At 40.8% G+C, this 25,488-nt stretch overlaps 1 protein-coding gene and 1 pseudogene across 1 annotated transcript in view; one reads left to right on the plus strand and one right to left on the minus strand.

The window, feature by feature from the left end:
- INPP5F (inositol polyphosphate-5-phosphatase F) overlaps window positions 1-23,691 on the minus strand; it is a 73,523-nt gene extending 49,832 nt beyond the window's left edge. The window contains exons 1-2 of the mRNA XM_039870851.1: window positions 23,406-23,691; window positions 4,721-4,801 (exon numbers count right to left, since the gene is read on the minus strand). Of these exons, the coding sequence (XP_039726785.1) occupies window positions 4,721-4,801; window positions 23,406-23,502 (178 nt within the window). The 5' untranslated portion in view covers window positions 23,503-23,691. The remainder of the gene's footprint in view (window positions 1-4,720; window positions 4,802-23,405) is intronic.
- LOC120608912 (uncharacterized) lies at window positions 19,384-19,498 on the plus strand (annotated as a pseudogene).
- Window positions 23,692-25,488: the final 1,797 nt, after the last annotated feature.

Raw genomic sequence — 25,488 nt, forward strand, 5'->3', positions numbered from 1 at the left:
CCAATGCTACTAATATTTTACTACTAAATACATTACTTTTTATAATCTCCATGTAGTAGAGACATGTTAATATCATTGTAATTTCAGCAAATAACATTATTGGGGAAAAAAAACAGTTCAAGTTTAAAATTTGTTCAAAACTATATAGCTAGAACTTAAGATGTTCTCTAGTAGAATATGTGACATTTCTAAGTCACCTTTAAAACTAAGGGAAAAAATAATAGCCTAACTCTATCAAATGCTTACCATTATCAGGAACCATGCTTTAATTAAATAAAACCATGTTTTATTAAATCTTATAATATCTGTATCAAGGAGGTGTGATCGTCCTTGTCTTAGAGTCAGCCACTGAGGCTCAGATGAAATAACCTGACCCAAGGCCACAGTGTGACCTCCGAGATTACTCCACCTCTGGGGCAAGTGCCCAGTCAAAGCCATCTGGGGGAACAGCCTATCTCACTGTGAAATACAGGGCAATTCTCTCTGATGTGCTTTCGTAACAAGCATTCCAGTGGACATCAGTTTCCTGTTAGGGGCTGAACTATGTCCCTTCGAAATTCTTATGCTGGAGTCCTAACCTCTAGTACCTCAGAATATGACCCCACTGGAAAGAAATAGGATCTTTAAAGAGGTAATTAAGTTAATGTTCAAATTAAGTCATTAGGGTCGACCCTGATCCAATACGACTGGTGTACTTATAAGAGGAAATCTGGACACAAATGCGCAAAGAAGATGTGAAGACACGGTCACCTACAAGCCAAGGAGAGCAGCCTCAGAAGAAACCAACCCTGATGACAACTTGATCTCAGACTTCCAGCCTCCGGAATTGTGAGGAAATTTGTTATTTAAGCCACCAAGTTTGCAGAACTTTGCTACGGCAGCCCAAGCAAACTACCACGGTTCCTAAGCCATGCCTGCTGACACTGCACAGAGCTCAGAGTTCAGTGACAGTCACGAACAGCGGCATGGCTCACCCACGCTGTTTTTAGACTGTCAGTGACATCTGCATCTCAGCAGGCAAGAACAAAAATTCGTGCATTAATATGTAGAGAGTTAAGTAGGAGGAAAACAGGAGAAAGAGTTTAAGTACAGATGTTTTATTCTCCGCATCCTCTCCCCCTGGGAGGTAAGATGCTCTCCTGGGAGAACGCACCCCCAGTGGTTATCTTGGTTCTAACACGTATCAGAGGCACCCCTCCCATTGGCCAAGCTGACGGTGGCCAGAGCAAGGGATTCAGCGGGGCATGGGGAGGGGAAAGGAGGGGTGAGGAACCCCAGAGAGGATGAGGAAAGAGAAGAAAAGAGTGAGGTGAAGGCTTAAAAGCGAGGAGCTGGGGGTGGAATGACACACAGGGTGGGGCTGCAATTCTCTCGTGGGAGAAGAGCAGCAGGGCGGCCAGGAAAGATTCTCCTTTGTTTCCTCCCCACTCCCTTTCTTAACAGCCAAACCCTGAAAGTGATGTGACTAGAAAAAATAAAAGGCAGAGATTAGGAAAGTGAAAAATTGAGACAGTTTCTGTCTTTGTTTTAAATATTTTTTCTCCAGTTCACCCTATTCCCCCATCTCTCCCTCTTCCAAAATATCCTACGTAACAGGCTCCTCCACTGCCTACCAACCATTTGTCTTTGGTCCAAAGAAAGGCAAGTGGTACAAGGAGGGGAGGTACATGTAAATAGGGGCTGACCACAGGAGATGGCCATACCTCACCACCTCCTAATCACCACACTTCGCAGCATCATAAACTCATCAACCATTAACACATCTGTACATTGCTTACAGGAGATAAGGGTTTGGTTTGCCTGCCAAGTCCAAACCCCTCTGCTCTGAATACCCCTCCTGCCTAGAGGAGTGGACATCTGGAGCACGTCTGAATTTTGTGGCCCTTGTCCTAGTAAGCCAAACAGAGTCTGAACGGGTCTGAACTAGACTCCCTACTCGATCCTTGATGGCTTGTCAGTCTCCAGTGGTTGTAGGAAGCATCAGATGTTGGTTGGTTGAAGGGATGAGGTTGGTTTGTGTACCATGTAAGGCACACATTTTGTGTCCTGCATACACAGACACAGAGAAAGCCAGAGGAAGAGAACGACGAATGAGAGGGAGAGGGGAAGCGATGGTCAGAGACCACGTACCCCGGAAAAAAGTAATCTTGGATCTTATAGAACGCCCACTTCTTGGTTTTGATCCCTTAGGTTCCTTATAAAAATCTGTGGGGTTTTCTTTTCTTTCTGTTTTCCTTTTTTCTTTTTACTTATTTTTTTTTTTGCATAAGCTAATGGGCTTGGATTCGCAACCGAAAGAGTCTTGCTGAAATAGTGATTTATAATTTATTAAGCACCTTCAGGTTGTTATCTCACTGGACACTCATAATACCCTAGGTGAAAAGAGGGCAGTTATTTTTATTCTTATTTTACTGTTGATGAAGGAGAGGCTCAGGGATGTTATAGCCACAATAAACTGGCCTCCTGGGATTCTCACCCTTGTGACATCTCCTCCCACGCTGGCTCTGGGCTTGGCTATGTGCCCTTCTTTGGCCAATGGGATATTAGCATGCTCAGGGATATCGATAAGCCCTTGCACATGGGAATCTGTCTTCTAGCCACTTCTAGCCGCTCTGAAAGGCTATCCGGGTATCCAGCAGAGAGAAGACCCACAGAGAGGCCATGTGAGACAAGATATGCGAAAAGAGATGCCACGTGAAGGAAAACTGAGACACCACAGAAAAACCCTCCACTCAATGCTTCCGTGTGAATGACCCCAGCCAAAGAGCAGAAGAGCTTCTTGGTCAATCCATAGACTCATGAGATATTATACCCCGCTGTTTTAGGGCATTAACTTTGGGGTGGCTTATTACACAGCAATGGATAAATGAAATGGATGGATGCTAAGTAACTTCTCTTACATCTCAAAGCTAAAAAATAAAGCTTGAATCCAGGTCTTCTGATTGATTTCAGTGATTTATTCATTGCTCCAGGATGTGACTCAAATTGAAGAAAAATAACTCAAAAGTTTCAAACACTTCATTTAAACAATAGAAAATGAATTTTAGGCTCAGAACACTCAGCTGTGAAATTATCCTGTCAGCATATAAATGAATTAAAAATATATGTATGTAAATGCGGATAGGTAGGAGAGTGTTACTAAAATACTGAGCATGGTTACACAATGTCTAAATACTTTTTTCTTCTGTATAGAAAGAATTAAACAACTACAAAAGGCAGAATATACAACAATGTTCATAGCAATATTATTTCTAATTGCAAAAAGAAAAAAGAAAAAAAAACAGTTACCCAGCGACAGGAAAAAAGACAAATCATGGTATATTCATACAACAGTATAAACAAGGAGCTAAAGTCTCATACATCGACATGGATAAATCTAAAAAATATAAAGTTGAGTGGGGGAAAAAAAGAAATGAAAGAACACAAGTGGCCTAATACCATTTAATAAAAAATCCCCAAAATACGAACCTTGGCAAAATATTGTTCAAGGATACTACATAAAAGCAATAATGAAAATCAAGGGAATAAGTACAAAATTCAAAACGGCAGGTTTTTGGCAGGGAAGGAAGCAGGATATCCTTGGAGGGGGCACGGTGAGGGCTCCACAGACAGTGGTCATGTTTCATTTCTTAAGCTGGGTGGCTGATAAATCTGTTTGTTTTACAACAACTTATGCCATATGCCTATGATAAACAGCTTTTGTATCTAAAATATGTTTCATAATGAAAACAAATTTTTAAAAACAACCAAAGACTCTACCGAAGGAAAATTAGATTCTCTGGCAGTATGTGCTTTATAATACCCAGAAATCAACCGAGGTCCCAAGTACTCAATCATTTTATTTTACAATAAAGAAAAGGCATACTACAGAGGTAGCTATAGTCCCAATGACACAGGAAGAACGGTAAAGCCTCCAATAGCTCATAAAAATCGACACCAAAGGAAAACTAGATATTTAAATTTAGTACTTAAAATATTTCATATAGTATTTTTCAAGACTTTTTGGGACCCACCTATATAACATCTATTTTCTCATGAACAAAATTCCCTCTGAATCCAGGACACAGGTACCTGTCCTTTCAAGAGAGGACCCGGTGACTGACCTAGACTTTCCATCAATTTGCCTGACCTGGGTAGGGCTCCTGCAAAGGACTACACTCCATATTAAGAGACTCACACTCTTTCCTGGCCGGAGTTGACTGTATCAGGAATGGACAGCTGACCCAAAGCCAGCAGTCATGGTCTGCCACCTGCCTGCCTCTCAGCCTTATTCCTATTATCATCTCCCTTGAAATCAGTGCAGTTGGTTTATCTTTCCATCAGAGCGCCTACCACAATTATCAAGTAATTATACACTGATTTCAGTGTTTACTCTCTGGTGTTTGTCTTCTCTCTTGAACTCTAAGTTCATGAGGGTGGGAAGTGGGTCAGTTTTTGCTTACTATAGTGTTTACCAACTAGCACAATTCCTGACACATAGTAGGCATTTGATAAATTGGATGTTTTTTTTAAGATGAAGAAAAGATTGCAATATTACGCCTCCATTTCTCTAAAACTTTATTTCATGGAACTTATATAGAAATACACCCACTTTGGGCAGACCCAAAATAAAGGCAAAGGAATCAAAGCCATAACAGAATCCACATTTATCATCAAAGAAGAAAACGTCATAGAATGCCATATTAAATTTAACTAGTTTAAGTTGTTTACAGAAACATACCTGTATGAAGCTGAATTTTTCCAATAACACCTTCGACTAACCCCAAACAGATGGGATTCCAGGCAAGAAGTAGATCGGTAGCTTAAAAAAAAATAAGAAACAGTCATGAGAGAATATTCATCAGAAAACATATTAAAACTGTATCTTTGCAGTATATTAAAAAATGACAAACATCCCGAAAGAACAGTTACGAACACCCAGAACTGAATACATTACTATCAAACAATTTTTGAAAAAGCATTAAACCCAAGGCCTGATATAAGGACAGTTATGGCAAAGAACTGACATTCTGAAACTGCTCAGATGAGAAGCAGTACTCTGGCGCCCTGCAGTGGAGGAAAGAGGCTGATACATCACAAGACAGCAAAGAAAGGAGTTGTCCGCAGTCCGTAGCCAGTCTCAGATCCGAAGGCAAGGCCTGAGACGCCACCATAGAGATGGCCACTTACTGGATCACAGTCTGGAAAACACACTTTCCCAAAGAAGCTTACACCAAGCAAAGAAATCCCAAAGGCCAGCGCTCTCTTATGTGACTTCGAGAGCAAAAACAATAGGAACTGCTTCCATTTATTGAGTGCCTACTGTGTGACAGACATCCCAATCAGGGCTCCTCATCTCGGCAACAAAACAATGATTTGGGTGACTGTTTTCTCAATTCTCCCCAAAATGGCAAATAACTGGTGCCATTCTAGACGCAGAGGACAGAAGCTAATTCATTGCACACGATGACTGCCTGAGGATAATAGAGCTTAATTTTCGTGGAGCCCAGGTTGCAAAAGGCCATTATATACACGGAGGTAAATGTAACATTAGTGGTAGTTCAATTGCTGGAAAAGATTAGCAAGAATGAAAACGATACTCCTCTTGGCAGAAGATTAGAATTACATTTTACTAATTACCATTTAAATTTTATTTTAGTGAAATTTATAATCAGTCAGGGATAACTACATGCTTAGTTTAGTCTCCAAATTCTTTTGAGTTTTGACTACTGTATCTTGAACATCTTGTTAATGACATATTCGATGGGAAGCAAGAAAGTTGACTTCTCTGTTTTTATTCAAGAATTAAAGTAAAATAAGGAATTAATTTTTTAAAGGTTGTTATATACATTATCGCTTCTAATCCCAACAACTCTGTGAGTTAGGGATTAGGAGTCCCATTTTACAGATGAGGAAATGGAACCTTAGAAAAGTCACCTGGCCACATTACACAACGGGTCAAGGGCAGAGCTGTACTTCAAAGCCCAATCTGTATAACTCATGGCCTAAGCTCTTGACCATCTTGCCTTCCTCAGAACCTATTCGTGGATCTAATCAATAAGACAATATTTACATTTTAAATAACGTGCATTCTTATTATAAAAGTGATACTGCATAAAGTTAGAAAAAATATTTTATCACTCCTATCCCATCACCCAGAGATAATTTATTATTTTGCTGCACTTCAAGTCATACGTTTGTGTGTACGTCTAACTGCAATACTGTGAATACAGCACTACATACTAATTTTTTCTTATGACATTTCATGAGTATTGTCTCACGTCTTTAAAATCTCCTTCAAAATTATAATTTCAATGCCTGCATAATTTTCCACTTAAGGAAGCACTTCCTCACTCTTGGACATTTAAGTGATTTCCAGCTTTTCTCTATTATAAAAAATTTTGTGATAAATGATGAGTGGTATGCAAACATTTTATTTGCCTCTATAATCAATAGGTTCAGGACAGATTCCTAGGAATGAAATTAGTAGGTAAAAACACAAAAATTTAAAGCTTTCAAATCAAATTGCTTTCTAAAAAGGTTACATACCAAGTTAGATTTATGCCAGAAACATATAAAAATGCTTGTTTTAAAATACTCTATTATTTAGAATATCTTTTTTAATTTTGCTGATTTGATGGTATCCGTTGCCTAACATGTTTATTTTCTTGTCATTGCTGGTAGGTGAAACATTACAAAATGGACTGTTTATGTTTCTTCCACTATGATTTTCTTGTTCATATCCTCTAACGATATTTTATTTATATTCCTTATTGAGTTTTTTGTAAGGACATCCACTTTGACATGTTTGCAAATATTTTCAGTTTTTAATCTATCATCTTTTCATTATCTTTAATGCTTGAAAGTTGTTCCTTCCCCAGTATCGATTAAATATTTATTACTTTTATCTGTTAATTTAAAAAAATCTAACTCTACTGGAATTCATGTTGGTATACAGACTAAAAATACTGATTTCTTTTCAAATTGTGAGCCAGAATCCCTGTATCGGGCAGACCAAGTGACATCTTCCAACACAAATGCTCCTGGCTAAGGAAAGAGCTCCAGTCACCCATTACCCTGCACTCGGACCTCAGATAAACAGACTACAGTTATATAGAGAGCCCTTGAGTACCAAATGGGCTCTAGGGATATAGAGGAGGAAGAAAAGTTAGAACTAAAGCAGTCCAGAACCGTGGTACAGAAGAAGTGGAACTTCAAGCATAAGGAAAGCAGCAAGAAAAATACAGAGGAAAGAAAATGCAAGTTTTGTTTCAGAACGTGTCCCCTTCATTGGGAAAACACTTATCAGGTAGGTACCTGCCAGGAACCAGACTAAAAAGATATAAAGGAGCAAACAGTCTAGAACAGGAAACCAATGGGTATGGTGGAGATGTGAACTGATAAGACTGGAAAAAGTAATCTGAGGCCAATTGTGGAGAGGCTTGAATAAAAGACTAATGAGCCTGCGTTTCCTGGAGACCAGGGCAGGCAGATAATATAAGTAAAACAAGATTGTAGCCAGCAGTTAGCCGACAGCATTGAAAGGGGGTGGAGGCTGAGAGTAGGGAAAGGAGCTAGAACAGTGGTCCCCAACCTTTTTGGCACCAGGGACAGGTGCTCCTATGAGAATCTAACGCCTGATGACCTGAGGTAGAGCTGAGGCGGTGATGCTAGAGCTGGGGAGTGGCTGCAAATACAGATGAAGCTTTGCTTGCTCACCGACAGCTCACTTCCTGCTGTGCATCCTGGTTCCTAACAGGCCACAGACCAGTACCGGTCCACAGCCTGGGGATTGGGGACCTCTGAGCTAGAAGGTTATTGTAAGTCTTGGCTTGAAAAGACACAGAGCTACCTTAGCGGTGAAGAATAGGTGAAAATGCAAAGGAGGTTAACATAAAACATCTCAGAGGAGGCTGTATGAAGGACAGGAAGAGAATAAATCGAAGATGACATTGAGACATCTGTTCTCTCCTGAGGGGGGAGAAGATGAGGACATGGACGAGAAGAGTAAGAGGGAACAGGACCGAAAGGACAGGGTACACGGCCCTGGGAGGAAAGCTGGGAGCGAACCTCCTGACTCCATATCCTTTTGCATCTTTGGCATTTTGAACCATGTAAACACATCAGCCATCCAACAAAATAAAAATTTAGCTTTATAAAACTAGAAAAGATGACCACGTTTTGTGGTCTAAAGACAAAAATAAAGTTACCGATAATCTGAGGTCCAGAGAGAGAACGAGTTAAACCCGTTAAGATTGAGTTCATGGTGGAATGAAGGAGAAATGTCGAGATGTAAGAAGGAGAGATTTTAAAGGAGGAAAAGAGAAGATGATATTAAAAGCACAGGTATAAAAGTTAACCTTGAAAAGGAAGGATACTACTTTTTTCTATGTCTGAAAGCAAAGATAAAAGGCTAAAAATAGAAATGGAGAAGCAGATGAATGTATTGGATGGCCCTGACGCAGTAAAAACAGGAGTCCAAGTCACCTTTGCTTTAGCGGGGGGAAGGACAGAGGGAGAGAGGGGCAGCGCAGGCTTGGCATGAAGGGGGTCCAGCAAGTCAATCTGTAAATGTTCTATGTGTGCTTGAAAAGCACATATAGTTTTAACTTAGTGTTTTCAAGAAAAAGGGTATCAATCCATTAGTAGGTCAAGAAATCAATTTTGTATAATGAGATCAGCATTAACAGCAATGAAACAGAATATAACAGAAAACAGAACAGTTGCACCGTGAGAGGAGAACATTTCATGAAATTTCTGTTTCTGGTATATAAATATGTATGTGTGTTCACCAGCTCATGATTTTAAAAATATTTCTTACTAAGATCTCAAACATTTGAACACACTTAAACTTTGGGGCTAGGGCTCATTATATCAACTTTATTGATTATTTTGTTCAACTCCCCTCTGTCTATGCTAATTTTCTGACTGCTTAATCTAATAGTTATTGAGAGAGGGCTTATTTTTTTTTTCAATCTCGCACTTAGTATTTTTTCCATTTTTCCTTAATTTTTACTATATATTTTTTGAGACTATGTTGTCAGGTATATACAGATTCTGGATTATTATGTTCTTCCTTGTGAACTCTGTTTATCAGGATGTAATGACTGCCTTTATTTCAAATGCTCTTTGCCCTAAAGTCTGACTTGTCTAACATTAGTATTGGAAATACATTAGGCAAAAGAAGGATAAATATGAACTGCGAATCAATCGTATCACTTCTCCCCAGAACTTTAGAAACAAGTCCAAATTCCTTGGAAAGGCTTGTAGGGCCCTGCATGGGCTCGTCCCGTCCACCCTCCTCCTGCCTCCCACCTGCCCACCCCAAGCATCCTGGTCTTCCTCCAATCACCCAGAAATGTACACAGACTGGGCATGGAATGCTGCTCCCCACCCACTTCTGCCTGTTCTTCATTCCAGACTCAGAACAAGGGTCACTGGAGTTCCCTGACACATTCCCCACTCCACCCACCCAGGAGAACCGATCAGGACCTCTTTTGTGACCCCTCCCTCCCAACCCTGGTCATATATCCATCATGACACCTTATTTTAGTATAATGTACCTAATTATTGACTTGCCTGTCTCCTTGACTGAGCAGGAAGCTCATCAAGAACAGGAAGCTCATTAAGAGCTGGTCCCCAGGGCATGACACACAGCAGGCTCCAAAATGCTACAGGAACAAAGTATGACACAGAATGCAAAGGCACTGGTGAAATCAGATAATTTACAGTGAATTACGTTAGAAGGGTTGACTATTTAAAGTGGCAAAGTTAAAGTCATCTAGTCTATTTCAGATAAAGGCAGCAGGGCTGACAAAGTGACTGTCTACGACTACACAGCTTGTCAAAATCAAAACGCCATTTCCCACTGTCAGCCCAGGGATTTTTCTAACATCTCCAACACCATGAGTTTCCCTACCAAATGTTCTCGGGCATGATATTCATTTCAGTTTTGTGGGGGGCTTTCAGCTCACGGCCATCATTCCAGCAGCACAAGCCAGAACCTGGGAGACACCCAAAATGCTTTTCTTCCTCACAAGTCCTATTGATTCTATCTCCTCAACATCTGATGAATGCTTCTCTCTCTCCATTCCTCTGTCACTATTTTTGCCCAGAGCCAAGACCACTCCGATCTGGATCACTAAAAAAGCTCTTGTCAGCTCTGTATCTAGCAGGCTGCTTAACACGTAACAGACCCTCAAGTATTTATTGAATGTAAGCAGGACTCTAGACTGTTTGGTTCCGTGGGCCCTAAAGCAGAAGGCAGGGAGCTGAGAACGAGGCTGAAGAACTACACGGGGACCAACAACTCGAGAAGATGACGGAGAGTGAAGTCAGGAGCAGTTTCCTCCAGACAGGGCAGATCTGCATTTGAGACTGAACATGAGGGCGAGTGTGTGGAGGATGGACACGAGGGGGCAGAGATCCAGACAAGGGTGTGTACAGGGGCAGCCTGGAGCTGACTGTGGAACTGGAAGCCTGGACAGAGTCTAGAGGTGCAGGCGTGATGTGGGCACAGCTTGTGTTTCGTGTCCCTGGTGAAGAGTCCCCGCTCTACTACAGGCTCTGAACCCCTCTCAGCTTCCATTTCATCTTTTGTAAATGGGAATTCTATGTAACTTATTTTTATAAGGGGTTTTATGAGGATTAAGTGAGAGAATTATATAAAAGTATCCAGCACAATGTCTGGTACATAAATGTTCAATAACTTTTAGCTCAAGCGGGAAATGTATATGTATTTAAAATTCCAGGTTCCTACCGCTCAATAAATCTCTCCATAGATTTTTATTTCAAGAGTATACATGTGGCTTTTTAAAAAAGGAAAGTATAAAGAAGAAAAAAAACCAACTTCGAGATTTTTTTACTTATTAAGTATTATGGTAGGGGTGTAATTCTTGAAAGCCTTCTCAGGGTAATAAATGTTTTATGAAAATCTCAGAGCATAGATATGCCCCCAGAATTTTCTTTTTCATAATATGAAACAGATCTACAGCTCAATGCAGCTCAAAACTCGGCATCCAGTCTCAGCCCCAGCAACCCAGTGCAAGTCCACATGGCAAGTCAAGCATGACTGCCAGCGATCTCCCCTCCCCGCCACATGGGAAAGAAGGCCCATCTAGAAGAGACAGAGTCTAAAGGGAAGTAAAATTATGCTTGGGAAAAAGACATGAATATTGGTAAATTTTAGTAATATATGTGAGAATAAATACTGGGTCCTGAATCTTGAGAAACCATAGAAGAATATAAATAAAATGTGTAACTTTTCATCATCAACCGACACCTGACAAAAATTCCAATGGAAGATAGAAAAAGGTGGTAGGAAAAAAAGAAAAAACACAGTAAATGGAAAACATGAATAAAAGGTAGAAATAACTTCTAATATATTAATTATAATAAATGTAAAGTTTCAGCTAACCAGTTAAAAGACTATTAAGCCTCAACCCCTCCATCAATTTATTTAATTCTATTCCTATTTTGTTTACCACTGTATACCTGTGGCCTAGCACAGCGTTTGATGCATAGCAGGCACTCATTCAATAGTAAGTGAACCAAATGAATGAATAAATGAGTAAAAGCAAGTGTGAAAGAACGAATCAGAAAATGGATTCCTCCTACCAATCGCTTATTTTCATTAACTTTTAATAAGACTAACATCTTAAGTTGTTATTGTTTTTAAAGGAAGCCCCAAAACACCAGTCTTTGCTATACGAGCACTTTTAATAAAAACACTTATTTTTCAATAAATATAATAAATGAAAAACATGTGATTTCTCACAATGAAAGACTTACCTAAACGTTTGGGGAAACTACCTTAAAATGTCTAGTTGGTACCCATGGTTTCTCACACCAACACAGAGACGAGAGACACAAGACGACAGAGGAAGGCCTGCAGCAGGCGATGTAACTGACACGAGATGAGCAGCTCAGTGGGTCTTTTTGAACTGCTATGACTTTGTTGCCTGGCACACAGCAGACGCTTCAAAATATATGTGGGGGTGGGAGAGAAGGGGATGTGGGGGACGGGAGTGTAGTTTTTAATCTGTGACTTTTTTACTAAGGAAATAAAAAAAGTTGGCATTAGCAGAACCTGAGTGTACAGAGGACATGTGTAGATAGTATCAGTCTAAGTGCATGCAACAACTATACTCAGTAATGGACACTGTCACCAATATTAGTGGCTACTCTGGAGGCAGAGGACACTGGGATGGCAAAGAAAATGGCCCATGGGCTTATACCACCCTTCTGCAAAGAACAGCCATGTAATCAATCTGCTCCAACAATTTATTGCTTTCTAATCTTCCTTTCAACAAGTTTAATCCAATGTGGCAGAAAATTCAAAAGAGAAACATTTGAAATGTGCATAGAAGTTTTAAAATTTAGGACTACCAATGTTATCTAGTAAAGAGTAGAGTTGCTTACAAATTACAAAAGTATAGCATTTAAGAAATGCCAAATTTTAACCAGTGAAATAATTAAATATACACCAAAAGACATAAGTATTTTGTTATAAGTTCAATTGTCTGACCCATTAGGTCAACATTTCCCCCCTTATTTCAGATCCATTTGGCAGTACATGGCTTCTATTTTCATACGCCCTCCTCTTCCTGGTACACAGAAAACAAGTGATTAAGTACATGTGCCTGGAGAGAGCATGAGTCACTCACTGCAACAGCCCAGAGTGACGGGCACTCCCTCAGGCCAAGAACAAGCCTGCGTTTTACACGGCTGCTGAAGTTTATGGGCAGTTTCAGTTGTCTCAAAAGAAAAAAAAAAAAAAGGTGCCAGGGTATGCAGAAATCATCAGACCTAAGTTTCATTTCCTGCTAAGAACAAAGGTCTGAAAAGACAATCACCAGTTAAACATGAGGAAAAGTGTTCTAAAAAGAAGAACCGAAAAGTTCCAATTGTTAGCTCATCTATGCTTCAGTTCTCAGGATCAGGCCAGGAAAACAGGTTAAGGAACAATTTGATTGTTCAAATGCAAAAATTTGATACACGTTTCTTTGAACTATCTAATGATGATTTTTGAGCATTTGGCAAGCTGAAGAGCTAATCCAGCTAAGAAATTCTAGCAGCTGGTGATGCCCCAGTGTGAACTCCAGCTCCGTGGTTGCTCACCCTGGCTGCTCACCATCATCATCCCGTAGCCGTATAAAATCCTGATGCCCGGCCCTCCCTGCAGACAGTCTGACTCAGGTGCTTAGGGTGGGGCTCTGACACGGGTCTTTTGTAAAGCTCCTCCAGATGATTCTAATGTACAGCCAGGTTGAAAATTACAGTAGTCTCCCCTTACCTGCGAGGTGGGGTGGGGGATGGGAAGGCTGGAAGACCCCCCAGTGGATGCCTGAAACCACAGATAGTATTGAACCCTATATTTACTATATTTTTCTTACACATACATACTTATGATAAAGTTTAATTTATAAATTAGGCAATTTATACACAGAAGATGTGTTCTTACCACAGATCTCAGCAACCTCAGCATATGAATTTTTTTCTTATTAGGTGAACTTTTACCTTTTTCCCTTAAAGCAAGCTACTTACAGCTTCTTTAGCATATCTGAATTCCCAGGATCACTACTCCCGTGCTTTGTGGCCATTAAGTAAAATAAGGGTTATCTAAACATAACCACCGTCATACCAACACAGTCGATCTGATAACCAAGAGGGCTAGGTAGAGACTAACGGGCGGGGAGCGTATACACTGTGGAGACACTGGACAGAGGACAATCCACTCCCGAGAGGGACCAGGCGGGACAGCATGAGCGTTCATCATGCTACTCAATGGCATGCAGTTTAAAACCTAGGAATTGTTTATTTCTGGAATTTTCCATTTGACTGCAGATAACTGAAACTGGAAAACAAAATCTCAGGTGAGGGGAGACCTCTGTATTGATGTAAGTGATTGCTGGTTAGTGGGTGGAACCTGTATAAGCAGCTTAGTGTTATCCTATCAGTCTGATTCAAAGACCATGCCTGTGTCATGTATAACTTTATACTCTTCCGTGTAGTAAAGTACCACAAATTGCATAAAGATCTCATACTATAGTGAGTTGGCATAAAAGCTGGTCTAAGCTAGTATAAAGATATACATTTCAAAAAATAACCCTAAGAATACTTAAAAGATGAGAGATACTATCGAGGAAAAGGATCTTAAGAATTTCTAGACTTTTCTATTTTAAAAAAGGGATCTAATTACAATGCAGCAAGGGGGACAGAGAGTTTTGATCATGATCATGAAAGAGATTAGAAATTGGTTTTTAAACTCCACAACAGCCACACGAAAAACTGTTGATTCTCTATCTGAAGCATAAAGTCCTAATTGTTATTTCAATAAAGACCCAATGCAACTCAAAAAAGAAGACGACAATTAAAGTTGCATGAAAGGTCGACAATGTTAGGTCCTGGGAAAATGTGATGGATATGTATGAAATTATGAGATGTGTGGATTTCATAGTACATTCTGAATACCAGAAAAGGAGACACATGTTTAAAAGACATGGTTTTAAAATAAATGAAAGGAAGTACAGCTTAAATCACAACCTTCAAACATGACCTAAAGTGGCTGAAAATACAACCAGTTCAAAGGATTACATAAATCCTTGAGTAATAAATTCATAATGCATCACCCAAGAGACATAGCAATGTGTTGGGACATACCTCTCATTTTCTGCTCTCCCGAAAGCTGTCCTTTGATATAACTTTCAGAAATAGGGATTTAAGAGATAAATCAGAGCATAGGTGAACTAGCAATTGGCATTTTCCTTTCCTCGTTTTAGAGCTCTCAAAACAAGATGCATAAAATTAGTACTTTGAACATTAAATAGATGCAACTTTTCTCGCAGCTGGTGTTTAAATAATTTCCTAGCTTTTCCTGAAAACTTTGTTCAAAAATAACTTGCTCTTTTCCATCTAGGATTGTTTGTATAGTTATTCTGCTGCTGTACCTTCAAACCTACCATCAGGCAGGTCCAGGATTTGCATTTTAATTGGCCTCAATTGAAGAACTACTTCTAGATCAAAGGACAAGGCCCACTGGGGAGTGTCTTGTGGGGTGGGGGCAGGGGGAGAACCTGTACTATTTCAGTTCTGGCCAGTTAAGCACTATTCAGTCTCACAAAACTTTTCTTTTTTAGTATCTAATTAGAACAAAGGCATTGTGCATGTAAAGAGTTATTTCCTGCAAGACAAAAAAAAAAAAGTCCATAGAAGTCCATAAGTGCATAGAAGCAGTTTCTTCCAGGGCTTTCCACTCTTACAGAAACAATTACAGACTACTTAGAGCTGGAAGAAACTTCACAGAATCAAATGAAAGAGTACTTTTCTCCCCGTTTTCTTCATTACAAAGAAATATAGCTTTCCACCAGCTTGAAAAAAACAAACTTCGAACTTCAAGACCCAGCTCAAATCTCCTACAAAACTCTCTTCTAGCTCTATCACAGTATCTGTCCCTCTAGAATCCTGTGTATGTCACTCCCCCATTGGACCACATCCTCGGCTAGGGCAGAGGCAGTGTTTGATCCATCTTTTTTCACTTTTGCACAATGCCCAGCAGACGGGCCTTTAATAAATGTTTGTTGAAAGAATAAATGACTTCGCAGAAACTCAGACTTAATATTGGAAGGAGAAATAGAATACTAAATTAGTTAAATGGAGGGGGTGGGGCTGCTTCTTTGAAAAAAGGGAGGGAGTATTTGAAAGGGGCACAGGGGTACAAATGCAACAGAGAAGAGACAAATGCCAGAAGAAGCACAGCTGCCCAGCAGGGAGATGAGCAAACTTGACTGCTGAGCTCTGGTCTGCCCGCCACAGCTGTTCATCAGGGGAAAAGAGTGTTTATAAATGGCATAAGAGCACTGAGCATTGTATCACATAATGAATGATACTGTGAAGAATCAGTATTACCCATGCAAACTACTAAAATTAAAAGCATTATGGCATGTTTAAAATTTCCTAACATTTCAATTAGATGTTACCATTGTTTCGAATTGTATATATTGACCATTGCAGAAACTGTGGAATTTGAAGTTCAATGGAAGTAAACAAGCTGCGTCGAAGAATAAGATTTATAAAGAAAACGAATGACTTTGAAATCTCCCACTGTCAAGTTAACGAAATGCAAGGTTAAACTTGAAAGAACTTGAAATTAAAATGCAGTAACTTAAAAGAAAAACTACCATAGGACACTGACTTAAAATCAATCTGCATTGCACTCAACCAGCCTAACCAAAGAGAGTGGGCAGGAGAGGATGCTCTTTTTTTTGTGAATGAGAGCAGTTCCTTTAAGGGTCTCACAGCAACCAGAAAGTGAGTCATCAGAACAGAGCATGGGATTTCATTAAGATGCAAGCAGTACATGCTGTGAGAGTACTATGATACTAAATGTTCAGTGTTTATCATCACTTTTAAAATACTCTTTATACATTTTTACTTAACTGATTATCAACAGCTACTGATAACAAAAAAATATCATTCCTCTAGTTAGTTAAACATATTCTAATGTAAATCTTTTTCTCAGCTCGTTTATGGTCAGTTGACACATAATGATTATGACAGACCAGCTAACGAGTAATTATTTGTTAGAGGTTCTATGTCAGTGCCGTTACTTCCTAGACTTGTGTTTGCAAGACTAGATTTTAAAAGGTGATATTTTAAAACACATTTGAACAGGAATAGAACAGTTTACAAAAAGATACAGAGATCGTAATACAACTTATAAAGATCTAACACATTTAAATCACCGTAAAACCACACCAAGGTTAGACTATGGCTCTCAGAATTCACTGAACCAATATCAGAGCTAGTTTGATTTTTCCAATAGTCTAGTATCTATCTGAAAACAACAGTTCATTTTGTCATAAATCACAAGGACTAAAATCAGCAACAAGCAACCTTTTTCTTGCATAAGGGCCAATTTGAGAAAAATAAAAATGTCTTTGGGTCCCCTTTATTTGATTGAAAAAGAGAACAAATTTATTGCACTCCAGACTTAAAAAGTTAGAGTCCTGCCTTTAGTGAATAAAATGGCAATAAGAAATTAGCACTTTTTTTTTTCAGTTGGCAAGAGAGGCAGTGTTCTAGCCTTCTGTTCTTATATTCTCCATTGAATCCTCCCAACGACCTCTTTGCTGCTCAAAGTACAGCAGGTTGACCAAGGTCTAGAATTATTTCAATTCATTCAACACAATTTTTACAGATGACCTGCTATGGGCTACGTGCTGGGGATATGGTGATGAATCTACATCTCCTCCTCCTTGCTTGGGATGAGTTAGGCTGGGCAGGTAGGACAAGGAGAAGCCATGCTGCTGGGCCCCTGGAGCAGCACCAATGCAGCCAAGCTGTCAGGGCACCCTGGTTTCTGGCACCTGCATGCTCTATTCTAAAAGGCCTTGACACCACCTCTCTTCCAAAGAGCCTCTGGCAAGTCCTGGCCTCTGCTGGCTATGCCGGGGTCAGAGCACAGCATCTGGAAAGCAGCGATTCTATAAAGGTTCCTCCCCTCTTCGAAGGTAGTTGCCCTCCAGACCTTTTCTCCACTATTCCCTCTCTGCTATATATGCTCTGAAAGGTTGCCTGTGAAATTGGACCTAGGACTCTTGCAAAGGTACACTGAGAAAGGCTTCAGGTTGCTATCGTCATGGCTGATATAGTTCTCATCCAGTGCATATCAATGTTTCTGCACAAAGATCTAGCCTATATCTATTCCCTTCCCAAACTGCAGATGTTCTAAAAACTTAAGAAAAGAAACCTGAGAAACTGACTGTAACTGGAAAAACAACTAATCAATCTATTATACAAAAGCATTGCCTGTAACTAGATAAACTAATTTTGCAAAAAGTGGTCAAGGCAGGTGTAGGGTCAAAGAACCGACCAGTAGTCCCAGTAAAAACCTTTTCATTCTATATAGATTCTTCCTCAGTGTATGTGCTTTCACATTTGAGAGGCTATTTTATTCTCTACATAGGCTATATTATAATGATTATGATAACTAAAGAACATTTCAGATATTATCCTTAAAAATATAAATCCTACAACTTTGTAGTCAAAAAGGCAGAAAGGTTTATAAAACATTTTGTCAATATTGAAGAAAATCTGGCTTTGGAGTCACATACTGGGTTAGAAGCCTGTCTCCTCCTTACTCTGTGAACTTGGACAAATTCTCTGTGTCTCAGTCTCCTTACCAGTAAAATGAGGATAATAATAAAATCCTCCTCCTGAGGTTTATTGTGAGAAGACATGCAATAGTACATACAAAGGGCTTAGAACAGTGTCTGGTTGAGAAAAATGCTCAATAAATGAAAGCTCTATTTAGCTACTATTAATCTCAGTTGACGACACAGACAACAAAATATGTACAAAAACTTCCCTCGATCTGTAAACCTGATTCCAAAAATTTTTATCAGCCCCCTTAGACTCTGTCTTTCTTCCTCTTTTAAAGCCAAAGGGAGGAAAGAACTTTGGAAAGATGAGTCTCTTCTATTTTGCATGCATAAAAAAGTTTATAAAAATAAACGTACACACCTGTTCAACCACTAGAGTTAGAAATATGGGGTAAAAAGTAGCTCAGGGTATAAAAGTAGTAAACCATTTTAAAAAACTGAAGGCTAAAAATACTAGGAAAAAAAGGTTATTCAATAACAAAAACAAAGATTTTTTACAATATACTTAATAATTAATTTTTAAATTAAAGCACTACTAAAAAGTACTATTTTGTCATGGAGATTTGTGAATATAACAAACATTTTTTAAGTTTAAAATTTTTTTTCAAAGTAAGTATTAAATGACAAAACTTTAAATACACTGAATAGTTTCATAAAATATGTTCCTAAAAGAGAAAAGTTTTATGTGGATTTCAATTCCATAACTATAATTTCTCATTCAAAAAAGTTAACTTCATATGACATACTAAAAATAATTTCATTATCAAAAATAGCTGTAAGAATAGAAATATTTTTATGTTTCTGTGAATTCTGATAGCTAGTATCCCCTCCAAAAAATGTTCACTGGTATTCATCAGAGTATCATCTCTCTATATATAGTTTGCATGCTTACTAATGTTATATGTATGACAGATGCCTTATCTTTTCGTGGTCAGTCTCCAAATAGAATGAAGCAATAGGCAGCAGTCCATTATATAACACCATATCAGAAAGACTAGTAGAAGCAATTTTAAGACTAAGACTTAACATCATATTATATTCTTTTTTAAGTCTTTAAATTACAACCTTTATTCTCAGACAGTAAAACTCCACTCTCAGGAGATTATTAAATGTTTATACAGTGCTTTGTCATTTTCCCTGGTAGAAAATAAAACAATCTACATTTTTTTCTCCGGTGGTCATTACCTTGCAGAAAAGCGGTGCTACAGACTACTCACTATCCCTAAAAAAAAAATGGAAACATGTCTACAGCCATGCCACCCTGAACAAGCCTGATCCTGATCTCGGACGCTAAGCAGGGTCGGGCCTAGTTAGTACTTGGATGGGAGACCACCTAGGAAGACCAGGTGCTGTAGGTCTAAAAAAAAAAAAAATAAGGGATTGTAGGTTGAAAGGTCCTTGCAATCTGTGAGGTCAACCGAAGATTGCCTCATCTAAAAAATAAATTTAAAAAAAAAATAGAAAAAACAATACTCAGCTGTTTAGCTAGAAGAAAAATTGAAATTTTAACAAGAAAATAAGGAATATACCTAAAGATTTTAAAAAAAAAAAAAGTGATGCTAAGTGATCCTCACCCAGCTGGACAGAGATTTTCCGCCCCAATTAGAAGATATTTTAAACCGGGCCTAAAATGAGTAATAAGCATAACACGACATGCTTATTTTTATGGCAGTGATATTACTAAGAGAAAACGTGGACTTAAATTTAACTCAGCTCAACTCAACCAAAAATGTCTTCTGCCTCCTAAGCACTCTAAAGTCCAGAGATATCAAGATGAGTGCAGTATGGTCCTTTCCTTGGGGATTGCACTGTCCCCTGAGGAAAAAGAAAGAAACTTATTACACGACACAGTAAGAGCTATAACCAAAGTGTGTACTAAGTGTATAGCACCCAGAAGCACGATAATGTGCTTACTGTGACAATAATTCTGCCCCAGGAATATGGGCTAGGGTGAGCTCAAGGTAAAAGTAGCATCCGAGCTGGGTCTTACAGCACAAATGAGGCAGGAAAAGTGGCTGAGAGTAACAAATATTCCGGGCTAAGGAAATGGTTGTTTTAACCTTTTATACTAATATTGATTCTTCTGATAGCTTCAGGAAAATGAAAAATCTGGCTTCAGGTTTTTCAATAGCCATAAACAAAAACTGCAATGACACCAGGTCCTATATTACTGCCCTTTGGGAAAGAAAAGGACTTGGTCAGTAATCTATTCGGTTGAATAACTGATAGGGAACAATGAAAGATTTTAAATGCTTTCGTTAGGAACCAGAGCAAAACTGGCCATTAAAGCAGAGGGAAAAGGTCCAACAAAATGAAGAGAATTTTAAATGATTCTGTAGAAAAAGATCTGAAAAGCACTTACCCAATTAAAATTAAAATACTATTATTCATAGCCATTCTTTAGAAAGAATCTGAGTACTAGATAGGACAAACTATTTGGCAAAGTCAAGTGCATGGGATTCTTTACTAACTGACTATACTAGAATACCTCAAGATCAAAACAGGCTGTTACTTCTGAAGCATAATGGCCTCTTCCTTCCTCTAGATTTTTGGTCTACTTCAGTCTGTGGTCTGCTGTCTCCTCAGAAGTGAGATAAATGTAATAGCAAAGACTACAGCCATTTTATCCAGAAAAAAAATTTTTAATTTGCCTTCTGAAGTGGACTTTGGATATATAAACATTAACTCAAACCACATGGCTTAATCAAAATGTAGGCCCAGGATACCTTGTGGATAATCCTTAAACCATTTCCTGTTTGCCAGGGGAATACTCAAAGGCCTGGTAGCACTTGTGGCTGCAGCGTTTACCCCGAGACGACTCGTGGATTACAGTCCTAACATTACCCCCAAAGTTTGCCGCGAAATATCTCACTTTTTTATTATTTTCGCATCGCTCTAGTATATCGATAGTCTTTGGAAACAAATGACATCATTCTATTTAAAGCACCCTGGTTTTAGTAGTGGTATTTCCACTTACAAAATATAGTAATTCTCGATCGCTGAAAACATCAAATTCTAGAAAACGCAGCATTCCTTTGCGTGATGTTAAATTAATGCTGGCAGTGAGCTGCCCTTTTTTTTTTGTAAATGAGAAAAGGGTTAAAGGCTTACACCTGAGGCTCATCTGAGACTCTCCAGCTCAGAAGTATAGGTTTAAGTATCCTTCCACAGAAAAGTAAGACACTAGCCAGCATCCTAGAAGAGTTGACTTACCTCATCTGAGGAAAGTAATTTATCCCCAAAGCAACTATTAGGACTGGGGAGCCTATGTACAAGAACTGAACACAAACCAAAAAGAATGACGAAAAATTCACTTAAAACCCCTCCTATTAAGGACTCCTGTGCTGTACCTTGTTCCATGTAATTCCACCAGCTTGGTTCATCTGTCAATCTTAGAGGCTAAGAGAAAGAAGAGAGTGGCCCTTGAAATGGAGACAAACCAGTTCACCCTATTTATACACACCTCAATTCAATGCCCAAATAAATATACGACTACCTAGAGATTTCCTGAGTGTTTTTCATGAAACACATCGATGTCGATTCCTATCCTCCAAGATGTACACTGAACAAACACTGAACAAACGGGCATTGTTTTAAAAAATCTTCATTATGTAAAAGGACCAAAAAGCCCAACCTTCACTTCATATTTAATTAACGAAGCACAGAAAAGTGTTCTGTCCAATGAGTTGGAGATGATCTCACATTCCATCCAGCTGTAAATAGTCAATCTAAAAAGTCATCTCTGACAGCCTGGAGGATTTTGCAACCTACCTTCCTTCAAGCTAAACTTGAAGCCTTACTCAAACTTTGGGGGTGGAGAATGGGGTTGAACCAGGCGAATGGTCAAATCAGGAAACAGATGAGAATGGCTGGAGACTAGCCAAAATTAGCCTATTTGCAACAACTTCTGTCCCAAGATCAAGAACCTTATCTGGGTGCTGTAGTTTCTCCTGCATTCTGAAGAGAGGAAACACTATGTAATGGCAAGAAAATACACCCAGAGTCTAGGAAAAATTAATAAGTTCTCCTTCACTGCTCTAGCAAATCAAATAGCAGGCCTTCGAAGAGATAGGTGAGACCTGCCAGAAAGTTTTCTGAGGGCCAGCTCTACTCTGTTGACCTCATGTGAGTTACTCAACCTTTCACACCTGCCTCCTCACCTGAAAAAGAGGCTACCACTACCTGCTTTATAAGGATGTTGTGGAGATAAATACATTAAGCACCAGGCCCTTGGAAACCATCCTGTAAATGGTTAGCCACTGTGATATGAAAAGCTCATTTGGACCTTTTATACTTTTCAATTCATACCATGTAATTCCTGTCTAGATTACATACCAGAATTATAAGTAAATCTGAAATGTTCTATTTCTTTTTTAAAAAACTCTATTCACTCACTTCTAAAGTGAAAGATCTCCAAAGTCATTAGGAAAAAAGACTGATAACTTCAAAGACAGAGCTGTTATGAGTCCCCTCATAACGGAAACTGCCCCCTGGACTGTCAGCGCTCTGAGGGCAGGAACAGCTCTGTTTAATTCACCACTGTGAACCAGTTTTCCCAAGACAAACTGATCTTGGTACACTTAGGCATCTCATAACAGCTTTCCTGACTCCCAAACATGGTCCACAATATGTTCTGTTATCGCACAATATTGAATCCCACAAAATTTTTTAAAGTTTAACATTTAACAAATAGAGTTCAACTGCAATACGAACATCAAAGAAAGGGTGCTTTAAATCGGGTGCCTATGAGGTAACCAGAATGAAGTCCCGCCTTTAAAAGGTGACCAGAAACATAGATGTCAACAGGGAGTGAAGCTCCGGCAGGACATTCTACGGAACGAGCCCGGTCGCTTATGGCCGGATTTTGGGATTCGAACCCAGAACTTGTCGCGAAGGACGTGTAAGAGGCCACCCCAGAGTGGAAGAGGCCTTTAAGGCCAAGGGTACCTCGCTCGAACTTTCTGGTGGGAGCCGGCCCGACCTCGACTGCTGGCAGCTCGGGTCTGCTCTCCTGGGCAGCGGTGCAGATCTCGAGGGACGAGGGTCGCTGGCCCTTTGTCCCCGCGGAGGGGCAGGGGCGAGGCGAGCGCGCCCTCCGTCAGGAGATAATGACTGACAGCTCGCGCGGCCTCGCTCGTGCCCGCCCGCGGGGGGCGCAGGCGGCTCGGGCACGCCTGCCGCGCACTGAGGGGCCAGGCCGCGCCCCCTCTTCGCCCCCCGCCCCGCCCGGCCGGGCCCAGCGTGACCCCGCGCCGCCAGCCTCACCGGGTCGGAGCTGGAGGCTGCCATCGCGGCGACTGCACCACAGCGCGCGCTCGCCCTGCTGCAGGATGTAGTGGTCCTTAGCTTGGAAGAGCTCCATGCCGGCCCCGGGCGCCGAGGGAGGCGGCGGCCCCCCAGCCCGGGCGGCGGCGGCCCGAGGGGGGCGCGTGGGGCGTCCTCGTCGACTGGGCCGCCAGAGCCCGCGCCCGGGGAGCGGCGGCTGAGGGAGCGCCCCGGCTGCGGACCCGCGGGAGGGGAGCGCGCCCGGAGGCGGTGGTGGCGGCGGCGACGGCTGCAGTGGCCTTAGAGGCCTCTCCCCCGGCTGGCTCCTCCCCTCGTCCGGCTCCGCCCCGCTCCTCCCGGCCCCGCCCCTCTGGCTCCTCCCCCCGACCACTCCCAGGCTCCTCCCCTCCCCCTCTTTCTCTTTTCAGCTCTTTCCCGCCGGCTTCTCCCCCAGCTTCTCTGCGGTTTCTTTCCAGGCTCCTCTTCTCCTGGGCTCTTCTTCCGCCTTTTTCTGTCCCCGCGGTCCCTCCTCCTGCTCTTCCCAGGCCCCTCCTCCGGCCGGCCCGCCTTCCTGCCCGTGACGAACGCGGGCAGAACCCGGCAGAACCCCGGCATGGCTGGGCCCGGCTGGCCGCTGCCTTCTCCTGTGGCCTCTGGAACAGAAGCCCACTCTTGGGGCCTCCCCCTCCCCCATCCCGGGGGGTTATTCGTTCCTTTCACCAGTCCTGAGAAGATGCAGGCCGACTCCCTAAATCCAGCTCGAAACTCTCCCTCCTCGGGGGCAGGAGCTGCCCGCAGAGACCCAAACAGGGAGCTGTTTTTTTGTTTGTTTGTTTGTTTGTTTGTTTGTGGGAGGAGGTAGTCAGGCCGCAGCCAGGCTCTCCACCCAGCGGGGCTGTCTTCTGTAATGGTATTTCCAATTAGAACCTTGTGACGTTCCACAGCAGCAGGCATTCAATAAGTGCACATCAAGATAGAGCGTGTAACAATAGGAAATACCCAAGTATTAGCGGCACAGGGCTCTAAATAGTGGGAGGAAGGAGCAAAGTTCAGAAGCTATTGTGCCCCAAGTTAAGTCGGATCAGTTTGAGAAGACAGTTTGACAAGGGTAGAATGGCTAGACTACCTGTTGTGGAAGGAGGAAGCTCTACCCGGTATCTTTGAGCTGTCTAATTATAAATTATTCCAGCCCACACTGCTTTCTCTGGAATTTCCAGACAGAAAGTCTCATTGATACAGGACTGGAGACTCAAGCCTTAGGCCTGCAGAGAAGGTCCTTGAGAGGGTCCAATTTGTGTAGTTCTTGTTCCTCTTTACTGTATTACCATGATGACAAAAATGTCCTGGAATCTCCTGATAAGTATCAGGCCTTCTGGGCTACACAGACACCTCAACATAAAAGGTCTAGAGGAATGATTACTATGTGAAATCTTTGTGATGTGACTCGGACACAAAAGATAAAGACGATAAGAAGGTTCAGAGAACTATCCGTTTCAGACTTGTTGAATTCGGCCGTATGTTGACTTTCCTTAGCAAAAAATGAATAAAGAGAAAGTCTTGTGAAGACGGTGTTCTGCAAATTATTTCATTACTTTTTAATGAATCACTGCCAGATGTGAAGAAAACAATGTTATTGTAATTGTTTTGAAACAATCCATTAGTTGATTGAAACTCTCCCTGATGTTTTAAATCAGTGGTTACAACCCTGGCTACCTTTTAGAATCATCTGGGGCTGGGAAGTTTTTCAAAACTACCAATTCTTGGATCTCAAACCGGTTAAACCAGAATTTAATTGTGGTGGGCTCTGGTATCAGTATATATATATATTTTTTTTTTCCCAAAGCTCCCCAGGAGATTCTACTGTGCAGCTAGGGTAGGTGACATTGTTTTAAATGAAATTAATTGGAAAAATCTGCCTGACAGCAGCTTAGCAGAAAACAGCAATCAATCATTAACTAATACCATGGGGCGGGGGAGGTGTTGGTTACCGGTAAATCCAGAGTGAACGAGCAGAGTCTTTAGGAGAGAAAAGACCTGAAGATGCTCCTGGAATCCATCTGACCAGATGCACACTCTCTCCTTC

The sequence above is a fragment of the Pteropus medius genome, unplaced genomic scaffold (genome assembly GCF_902729225.1).
Source record: "Pteropus medius unplaced genomic scaffold, Ma_sr-lr_union100, whole genome shotgun sequence".
Classification (NCBI taxonomy): Eukaryota; Metazoa; Chordata; class Mammalia; order Chiroptera; family Pteropodidae; genus Pteropus; species Pteropus medius.